We start from the raw sequence: 10,718 nt of genomic DNA, 5'->3' as shown, positions 1-10,718 counted from the left end.
CAAAAATTTAAATTATACTTACCCGGACGTAGTAGAAAAATCTATATGCCATTAACCTATTTTGATAAAATTAATTAGTTTGATACAAATGGAAGGAATCTTATAATAGGGAACGATGGTTTTTTATTTGGGACATGTGTTAAATCCCATGCTAATAAAACTAAATAAAAATTCTTTTTGATTAATAATATATATATGATATTCAATTTCGATTTTTGTTATAAAAAATAATTTCACTCTATCTTTGATTAAAAAACTACGCTTAACCCTTTGCCTATGAAACAACTCAGCTGCAGTGATTATTTTTTTTTTTTTTTTTTTTTTGTAGGAGCCGTTAGTCTAGGAAAATATTTATGAGCCACTATTTTTACGAAAAGGGTATAAATGGCCCCAATTTTTAATGGAGGGTAATAAGCTTATTTGGATTAGCTTTTGAACTAGAGGTGAAAGTAATACTTTGTTAATTTAAAAAAAAAAATCTATTTTATAAAGGTTAAAGGGTTAAAAATATTCTTAAACTATGTGAAAAGAATAAAAAATACATTTCTTTTATAGTTTAATTTAAAAATATCTTCACCGTTAATATTTTGGTTCAAAAATGCCCTTAAACAATGAGAAAGAACAAAAAATTCCCCGTTTGTAGTTTGATCCAAAAATATTTTTATCATCAATATTTTAGTCCAAAATGCCTTATTGTTATTTAATGGGTCGAAAAAGTTAATTTTCCAAATAAATATATTCTTATTTTCTTTTTGACACATTTTTTTCAATTAATGTTTTTTAAAAAAATTATAAATGTTTATCATACTTTAATTCCAAAAAAATGAAAGTATATTTTTATTTTATAATTAATATTTTTTATCGTTATATAAATATAAATTAATGATAGATATATAATGATCTTATATATATATGACATATTTTCTATCGAAATGGTATATGAAATTATTATAATTTAATTGATAAAATGAAATTAAGAAGAAAAAAATAGTTTGTATATTTTTACTTGTTAAAGTGATCTTAAAAGAAAGAAAACAAGAATAGTGTTTCTTAAAAATATTTTAATTAGGAAAAAGATGTATTTAAAAAAATATATATATATATTTATTTGAAAAAAAGGCATTTTTGATCCATTTGTAACTATAGGAACATTTATTAACCAAATTATTGACGATAAATGGAATTTAAGAGGACATTTTTTATTCTTTTCTCTTTTAAAACACTCAGGTGTTTGGTTAAGTGCTTGCTTCCAAAAAGTAGGAGATGATGAAGATTTTCTAAATACATATAAATGTTTTAAAAGCACTTCTTAGAAGTTAGATTACTTGCTGATTAATTTTGAAAAAGTAGGAGATCGTAAATTTTCTAAATACGTTTAAACGTTTTAATTATTTGTTGATTAATTTTAAAAAATGATTTTAACACATAGTTTTAAGGATAATCTTAAACTCCTTTCCAGGATAGAATTAACAATTTACCTCATTTATTTTAACCCATAAGTTTGCACACACTATTAAGTAGGTATTTGAAATGCGATATGGAATTTTGATATAAAATTATGAGATAAAAATTAATGTTTGTATATGTGATATGCTAATTTCATTTCATGAGACGATCCTTATATTATTCAAAAATCATGATTTGGAAATTTCAAATAATGATTTGAAAGTTTCAAATAAAAAAAATATCGCACGAGTTTATATGTTGTAAAAGCAATACCATATATATTTAATAACCATTTATTTTATATGTAGATAAAATTTATCATTCATATTATTACTTTTTAAACCATTTATATCTCATATAATGATTATTCTCACTAATATAAAAAATATTATTACTTCAAATGAATTTCGACATTACCATTTATATGCACTAAATTCATTATTTATCATCAAATAGATTTACCAATCACTGACCAATTAATGGCTCAAAGGGACGGTATTGGTTCGTCTTTTTAATCTTATGAACGACAAATGCAAGTTAAACATGAGAAGATTATTTGTACTATGTGGGTGAATTATATTAAAGAGTAAAGTCTAGTACCACACCTTATGTATAATTTTATTTGTTATTGAATTAAAGTTTAATCAATAAATATCGTATATATTAAAAATATTTTCGTAATTGTATATTATGCGATTTTATAAACTTATTTTTATTTAGTAAAATTATATAAAGAATTAAGACTATTTTAATAATTTCACAACTTACGATTTTTTTTATATTTATAAGAAAACAAATTATATAAATATTCAACTCGCAAGACCAAATAAACCTTTAACTTAATCTCATAATTACATATTACATTACTAATCGGACCCTAAAATTGTTTAAGCAAGCATCTGACCCAAAAGGGATGGATCACGTGGTTGTTGGTAGCACGTGACATATGAAGTATACGTACAAATAATTTTATTCACCTTCGATTTGCTAAAGGTTGTATAGTATAATTTAATTCACGTCACTAGGTATTTTACGCATATAGTAGATCTATACGATTTAAATATAGAGAATGTTAGATATAAGGTAGTTCAATTTTGATCGAATTTGCTGTTACGCTATAAACTTTCAAGAAAATCTATTATCTCCCTGAACTAGTTAATAGTGTATTTTTACCCCATTAATTATTTAATAGTGTATTTTAAAAGTATATATGTGCCCACGTGGATACATTACTACTTATATTTTCACATTATTTTTATGTCCAAGTGGACAAATATATATGTATAAAATACGGTATTAAATAGTATAGGGAGGTAATAAGTCCCCATGAAAATCTATATCACAACAATAAATTCGACCAAACTTGAAATATTTTTCAGACCTTTATTCTTAGATATAATAAAAGCTCGATCTCATAATCACGTGAATCTAAAAAAAATTTATCCATATTTTATACATAAATTTTGAATGTCCCAAATATCTTTTGAGAAGGAATTTAGTTCTTGTGCTTGTATCCATTTTTGTGTCTACTCCCATTTATCCAATTCACCAGTCAACTTGGCTAAGTAAAATTTGAACAAGCCCTTCTTTTTTTTCCAATCAAACAATATAAGAGCCTGTTTGGCTCAGCTTAAAAGCTGGTCAAACTGACTTAAAAGTTGATTTTTGACTTATTTAGCTATTTGGCAATACTCAAAATAGCTTATTTTAAGTTAAAAAAAACTTATTTTAAGCTAAAAGTTAAAAGCTGGGGTAGGGGTGTTTTTTTTTTTTTTAAGCTTATAAGCTGTTTAAAGTTGACCACATTTTTATCTTTTTGCCCTTAATATTTTTATACAATCTCCAAATTACAACATAACCCTATCATCTCTTTCTACCATTTTTCCCTTTTCACGTTTGGCATAGCAACTTCAGCACTTTTATCCAAACACATAACTGCTTATTATAAAAATAAGTTTCAGCACTTTCAAAAGTACTTTTTAAAGCTGCTTTTATTAAGCCCATCCAAACGGACCCTAAGACTCCTTCTATAAAAATAAAATAAAATAAAATTGTCCCTACACAAGAAAAAATCAAAACAAACAAAACTAATTACTACTACCCTTTAGCTCTAAATAAGAAAGTTAAAAGACAGAGAAAAATAAAAATAAAAATGAGGAGGTAGGCAGGTAGCTAAGTAGTTGAGGCATATAATAAATTAATTTGAAATCTAAATTATGGATTTAAAATTGAGTTGAGCAAAATCTGGACAGGTTATATATGCTAATTTAATAAATAGGTTTATTATTAATCCGGTTAATTTCCTTTTTAGATGAAAAATACACTAAATGATGGACAATAATTTAATGCGTCCGATTCTTATTAAGATTCTTGTATTTATATATAATTTATTCAATTATAAAATTAAAAATAATAAAACCAAATAAGAAACTGATTTTGATAAGATTTTCTAATGCTACGTGATTTTTCATTTCATGCAAAAGATAAACCTAAAATGTATTAATTTCATACCTCATTTTAAAAATAAGTTACACGAAATTACTCATTTGCATGCTATACATGCGGTAATATCCTCTGTTTCAATAATTTTTGACTTTTTCTTTTGTAACAAGTTTAATAAAAAATAATATTTTTCTTTTTTAACAATTCTTTAGTTTCAACTTTTAACACGATATGTTTAATAACATAAAATTTAAGAATATTTTGAAATGTATGATAAACATTTAATTTTAAAACTACAATATAAAAAAATAGACCAAATTAAATTGAAGGAAGTACGTCTTTTAGTTAATCATTTCAACTTTTAGAAAAGGGAAAAGGGTCTGATATACCCCTCAACTTTGTCATTTAGAGCTGATATACCTTTCGTTGTAAAAGTGGGTCATATATACCCCTACTTGTACACAAATGGCTCACATATACCCTTTTTCTCTAACGGAAATGAAAAAAAAATAATTTTAATCTAAATTTTTATTTTTTTTAAAAAAAAATATAATCTCATATGAGTGAATTTAATCCTCGTCAAACATATTTTTTTTGACTTTTTTTTATTTCAATGACTAATTTGTAATTATTATTTTGATAATCAAATTTATTTATATTTCACTAATATTCTTGTAAAACTTATTGTAAATAACCAAATTTTTTCTTCGAATACGAAATGAAATTACAATACACACACAAAAAAAATACTTTAATTTTTTTTCCTTTAAACTAAGGAATGAAATAAAAAACAAAATAAGAATAAGAAACTCAAATAATTATAATAAAAGAAGTCAAAAAATAATTTATGTATGAAAAAAATTAAAATATACCTTGAACTTTGATAGAAGAATCATATATACCACTAAATAAATTTTTTTAAACAAATTAGAAGTAACAAATATAAATTTAAAACTAATTTTTAACTTTCGTTAAATGAAGGGTATATGTGAGCCATTTTGTAACGGCAGGGGTATATGTGAACCGTTTGTGTAACGGTAAGGGCATATATGAGCCACTTTTATAACGAGAGGTATATCAGCTCCAAATGACAAAGTTAAGGGGTATATCAGACCCTTTTCCCTTTAGAAAATTACACAAAATGATAGTACTAATAATTATGGTCATCTTTTACATTTTGAATTAAGACGAGGGGATTTAGTGCCCCTTTCAAAAAAGGGTTAAATGAGATTCTCAAATTAAAACGAAGATACAAGATAGTACTAGAAAAATATATATCTTATTTTAAAAGGATAGATAGTATTAATTAGTAATATATCATATGATACCATATTTTTAACATTTTAATAAACACAATTTTTGAGTAGATCACATCGTAGATATTATTTTCTCCATTTTTTTATCTATTATCTTTTTACTATAAATAGTTGGTTTATTATTATTTTATAAAATAAATTCATAAATTATAATACTCTTATAGATTTGAGTTATTAGATTTGAAAATATAGATTTGATCAACATAAAAAATTAAATGAATAATTTATATTTATAAGTCAAATTAATTAATTAAAATAAATTAATATTATATTTATTGATTTAAGAAAATTAAATAATAATAAAAATAATATTTACTTAATTTTTAATATGATCGGAAATTAATAATAATGACATAAATAGAAAAGAGGGAGTATTAATCGTCCAAACAAACTACAAATAGCAGAGGGGCGAACAACACGCGGTGGGCGTGTCCCCAAATTGTAGCGCGCCAACCGCTTTTCACTCTATAAATACATTTCTTCTACTTTCGCTTGTCCACACAAACCATCACTGCTTAATACACAATTGACTTTCTCTCTTTCTCTCATTTCTCTTTTTCTTTTTTTTTCAAAAAGCCGGTGTTCCTGCCGGAAAATCAACTAAATTTACAATGGACGTTCGCCGGCGACCTGTTAATCCTTTATGCACATCAAAAGATGCTTCCGCCGGCGAACCTCTGAAACAACAACAAGTTTCTTCTCCTAAAGCATCTGATGCGCTTCCACTCCCATTGTACCTAACCAATGGGTTGTTTTTCACCATGTTTTTCTCTGTTATGTATTTTCTTCTCGTAAGGTGGCGTGAGAAGATCCGTAATTCTATTCCTCTTCACGTGGTTACCCTTTCTGAATTGTTAGCTATGGTGTCATTGATTGCTTCCGTTATATATCTATTGGGTTTCTTTGGGATTGGGTTTGTTCAGTCGTTTGTGTCCAGGTCGAATAGTGATTCATGGGATATTGAGGATGAGAATGCTGAGCAGCTAATTATTGAGGAAGATAGCCGCCGGGGACCATGTGCTGCTGCAACTACTCTTGGCTGCGTTGTGCCTCCACCACCTGTTCGAAAAATTGCCCCAATGGTTCCACAGCAACCTGCCAAGGCAGCTTTGTCCCAAACGGAGAAGCCTGCGCCAATAATTATGCCAGCATTATCGGAAGATGACGAGGAGATAATACAATCTGTTGTTCAGGGTAAAACACCATCATATTCGTTGGAATCAAAGCTTGGTGATTGTATGAGAGCTGCTTCGATTCGAAAAGAGGCGTTACAGAGGATCACAGGGAAGTCATTGGAAGGGCTCCCATTGGAAGGATTTGACTATGAGTCTATTCTTGGACAGTGCTGTGAGATGCCTGTAGGATATGTGCAAATACCGGTTGGTATTGCAGGGCCTTTGTTGCTTGATGGGAGAGAGTACTCAGTACCAATGGCAACTACAGAAGGATGTTTAGTTGCTAGCACCAACAGGGGTTGCAAGGCTATCTTTGTCTCTGGTGGCGCCAACAGCATTTTGCTCAGAGATGGGATGACAAGAGCTCCGGTTGTCCGGTTCACCACCGCCAAAAGAGCCGCTGAGTTGAAATTCTTTGTTGAGGATCCCGCTAACTTTGAGATTCTTTCTCTTATGTTCAACAAGTGAGTTTTCTTCTCATGATTACGTATATTCTTATTGTTTCTTCTACGATAAATAGCTATTCGTAATTGGTGAGTTTTTTGTTAAAAGATTGGAGGATGCTTACCATTTTAGCAATCCGTCGTTGTTGGTGAGAGTTAGTATGAAACATTAAGACAAAGCATTTTAGTTTTGCTTCTCTCTTGATTCAATATTTTCTGTTACAAATTCTTTATTCACCAGCAAAGAGAAAAGAAATGATTTGTAATATCTAGTATCCTAATTGAAAGCTTATGTTAATAAGTTACATGTCATGTGCATTTTATTCAATATTATGTTTTCAAAATTTAAAATTTGTTTCTGTAATGGAAATTTTTGCAGATCAAGCAGATTTGCTCGATTACAGGGCATTCAATGTGCTATAGCTGGTAAAAATCTGTATATGAGATTTAGTTGTAGCACTGGTGATGCAATGGGAATGAACATGGTATCCAAAGGTGTCCAGAACGTTCTGGATTACCTTCAGAGTGAATATCCAGACATGGACGTCATTGGCATATCTGGTATTATTCCATCAACCTGTTTATGTATTGTTTTTTTGGCAACTTGATGCTAGAGATGTTTATTTAATTTGGAATCATGTGAAATATTGGCAGGGAACTTTTGTTCGGATAAGAAGCCAGCAGCAGTTAACTGGATTGAAGGTAGAGGAAAATCAGTAGTTTGCGAGGCAATAATCAAGGAGGATGTAGTAAAGAAAGTGTTGAAAACTGAGGTTGCTGCTCTTGTGGAGCTGAACATGCTTAAAAACCTTACTGGGTCAGCCATGGCTGGTGCCCTCGGTGGCTTCAATGCTCATGCCAGCAACATCGTCTCTGCTGTATATTTGGCCACTGGCCAAGACCCTGCTCAAAATGTTGAGAGCTCTCACTGCATTACTATGATGGAGGCTGTAAATGATGGCAAAGACCTCCATATTTCAGTAACTATGCCTTCTATTGAGGTATACAACCAACATGCTCCTCTTATTCTCTCCATTTCATATTAATTGTGCACTTTACTAAAAATAATTGTCTCAAATTAGTTACATTTTACCGTTACAATATCATTTTCGTAAAGTTTTAACAGAATTTTTTCATGGATGTCTAGAGGTGAAAGCGAACAACTAATATGAAACGCTGATTAGAGGTGAAAGTGAACAACTAATATGAACCGCTGACTAGTGCATGTAGGTTTGATTTCATGAGATGTGTAATTTAATAGTAGTAGAATAAGTCCAGATGAAATATTGACATGTAGCATCCTTGACATTTAATGAGTGAGAACCTGTCATTGTAGCAGGCAGGTTAGGTGATGGCAGAAATATTAATACTGTCCTGAGTCCATAATTAAGTGGCATGCGAAGGAAGAGACAAAGTTGCACATGTTTTATACACATTTCTTTATGCCTAGCTAATTTGTCCTGTGAATTTCAGGTTGGTACAGTTGGTGGTGGAACTCAACTTGCATCACAGTCAGCTTGCTTGAACTTACTAGGAGTTAAAGGTGCAAATAGAGATGCACCAGGTTCAAATGCAAGACTCTTGGCCACAATAGTAGCTGGTTCTGTTCTAGCTGGTGAGCTATCTCTCATGTCAGCTATCTCTGCTGGCCAACTAGTTAAAAGTCACATGAAATATAATAGATCTATCAAAGATATTTCCCAAGTAATCAATTCCTCTTAGTCACTCTGAGGATTAATTAGCCCCCCCTACTACTATTTCTATATTCCAATAAAAAGAAAGAATAGGAATAAAATTTTCTGAATTAGGGAGATCTAGCTGCAGAAGAAGAAGTACTTTGAACCAAAATTATAATATAAAGTAATAAATTAAAGATCTTCTTTGTTCATCAATTAATAATGTGGGGAATATTCAAGAACAAGTTGGAATGTGTTGTATGTATTTTTTCTATGGAGCCATGTGAGGGTGTAGGGTCTCTTTGTTTCTGCAAATATTATATTTAGTGAACATCTCTGATGATGTTAGGTGGAAAAGTTACCAGTGTCCAGTGGGGGTTAAACTTGTAATTTACTCTCTTCTCAGCACTTGCCAACGAAGATGACCCATCTTTTCTCTTGTATTGTTTGTAATTTAGGGAGTGTAATGCCATTTTAATATTTACTCTGCTTTTGTATATGATTCTCTTTTTTTATTTCAATCATTTTTGTTTGTTTACTCTGGATCTATGTGCCTAAACACGTTTAAAGTTGACGCATCTGTCATGTTCATGTGAAGATTAGTTGTATTTGGGGTCCTCAAATCACCAATACTACTATTTAATTAACTATAAATTATTCTAATTCACAATTATGGATCCAAGTCAGAAGAGAATTTAAAACAGAATCATTTACGCTAATATTCGCACTCTCTCTATCTTATTTAAAATATTCTAAAAGACGTGGAATGAGATACTATTTACCTGGACAATGAACAAAACAATGTGCTATTCTCGTAAACTATGACTTTATTTCGGTTTTTGGCTCTCGTATAGTCACTCAACGAGTAGTTCACTTAAAAATTTACTCAATTATTTTGTTGACTCGCAAACACTTGGCACAACCAGCTAAAACTATATAGGTCAAATATAATACCCTTTTATTTTTATCCTCATTTTCTCCTAAATCATCCCCTCTCCCTCTCACAAAATAACAATGAAAAAAAAGAGACTATCATAGTAATGTTTAAAGGAAGGAGTATTATCAGATCTGGAACCATATCATTTTAAGTTATTTCTATATATTTATACTATGATTCTTTTTAGTACAAAAAATTATTAACTTTTGCTCTGGATGATTATACTGAAAAGTTAGATCTTGTGGATTCTCAATTAATTAATGAGTACTATTACTGCTTTCTTATTCCATTTTATTTAAATCCTATACTAGAAATAAATGTTTCATCTAAACAAATCAACGAAGTGTTTTTACTTAAATAGTATTAAGTCAAATTGCTGATGATGATGAGAGGGAGAAAAAGAGTCAAGAATGATTATGGGAAGATCAAATTTGCTGTCTAATTTAATTTAAATGATTTAGATGTTTTGTTCTCATTATTATGAATTAATTCAGCAGTCTATTACTTCCTTTCAATTAGTGATGATACATCCAAGAAATCTTATAAATAAATAAACTTCCACTTCCGTCTCAATGATTTCTATTTCTTATAAATATAATAAGTTGAATCATTATTGATTCCAAGGGGGGAAAAACAAATGGATCGATTTAAGTGGGGGAGGGTCAACAAAATGATTAACAAAGGATGTCATGCTATTTATACAAATCTAGCTTAAAATAAATACAAAAATTTGTCAACAAAATGAAATGGAAATATCATCACCTAAAAAGGTTGAGTAGTTTCGTGAGTAATATATCAATAATTAAGTGATTTTGAATTATAAAAAAGAAGAAGATGTTTTGAATAAATAATTCTAATTAATTGATCATCTAAAAGATTAACTCTTACCATGACTTATACCTGTAAAGTGTAAGGGACATATTCTCTTTATTTTCTGTGGAATAATCTCGTAGAGAATAGTTATATCAATGATGAAGTGTGAGATTTTTTTTCTTTTATTGTGAGCGCCTTTGATTAATACCAAATAAAAGTCTAACCCTAAATTGGAAACTAACTAAAGTTTGTAAACTCTGTGGGGACTCATGGGAGTAATAATAATTATGATGGGAGAGGATCTTTCGGGGTCAACAATTTCTTCGTCATGTGCAATAATGAGATTTCTCCACCCTTAATCAAAGATTTTGTGTTTATGTCTTAAAAGTGTCGACCCCAAATATGACCTGCAGTAGGAGATGCTCCAATACGAACTCCAGTAAATAAGAAACCAAGAAAACAAAACCTAA

The 10,718-nt window shown here is 29.5% G+C and overlaps 1 protein-coding gene across 1 annotated transcript; it reads left to right on the top strand.

The window, feature by feature from the left end:
* The first annotated feature begins 5,717 nt into the window (after positions 1-5,717).
* On the top strand, positions 5,718-9,036 carry LOC107011154 (3-hydroxy-3-methylglutaryl-coenzyme A reductase 1). The gene is made up of 4 exons (XM_015210528.2): positions 5,718-6,843; positions 7,202-7,383; positions 7,477-7,823; positions 8,296-9,036. Exons 1-4 carry the CDS (start codon positions 5,816-5,818, stop codon positions 8,542-8,544), a joined length of 1,806 nt encoding a protein of 601 aa, XP_015066014.1. The 5' UTR covers positions 5,718-5,815; the 3' UTR covers positions 8,545-9,036.
* Positions 9,037-10,718: the final 1,682 nt, after the last annotated feature.

Source organism: Solanum pennellii, chromosome 2 (assembly GCF_001406875.1).
Source record: "Solanum pennellii chromosome 2, SPENNV200".
NCBI lineage: Eukaryota > Viridiplantae > Streptophyta > Magnoliopsida > Solanales > Solanaceae > Solanum > Solanum pennellii.
The sequence above is the reverse complement of the archived record's forward strand: the minus strand, read 5'-3'. Positions and strand labels throughout refer to the sequence as shown.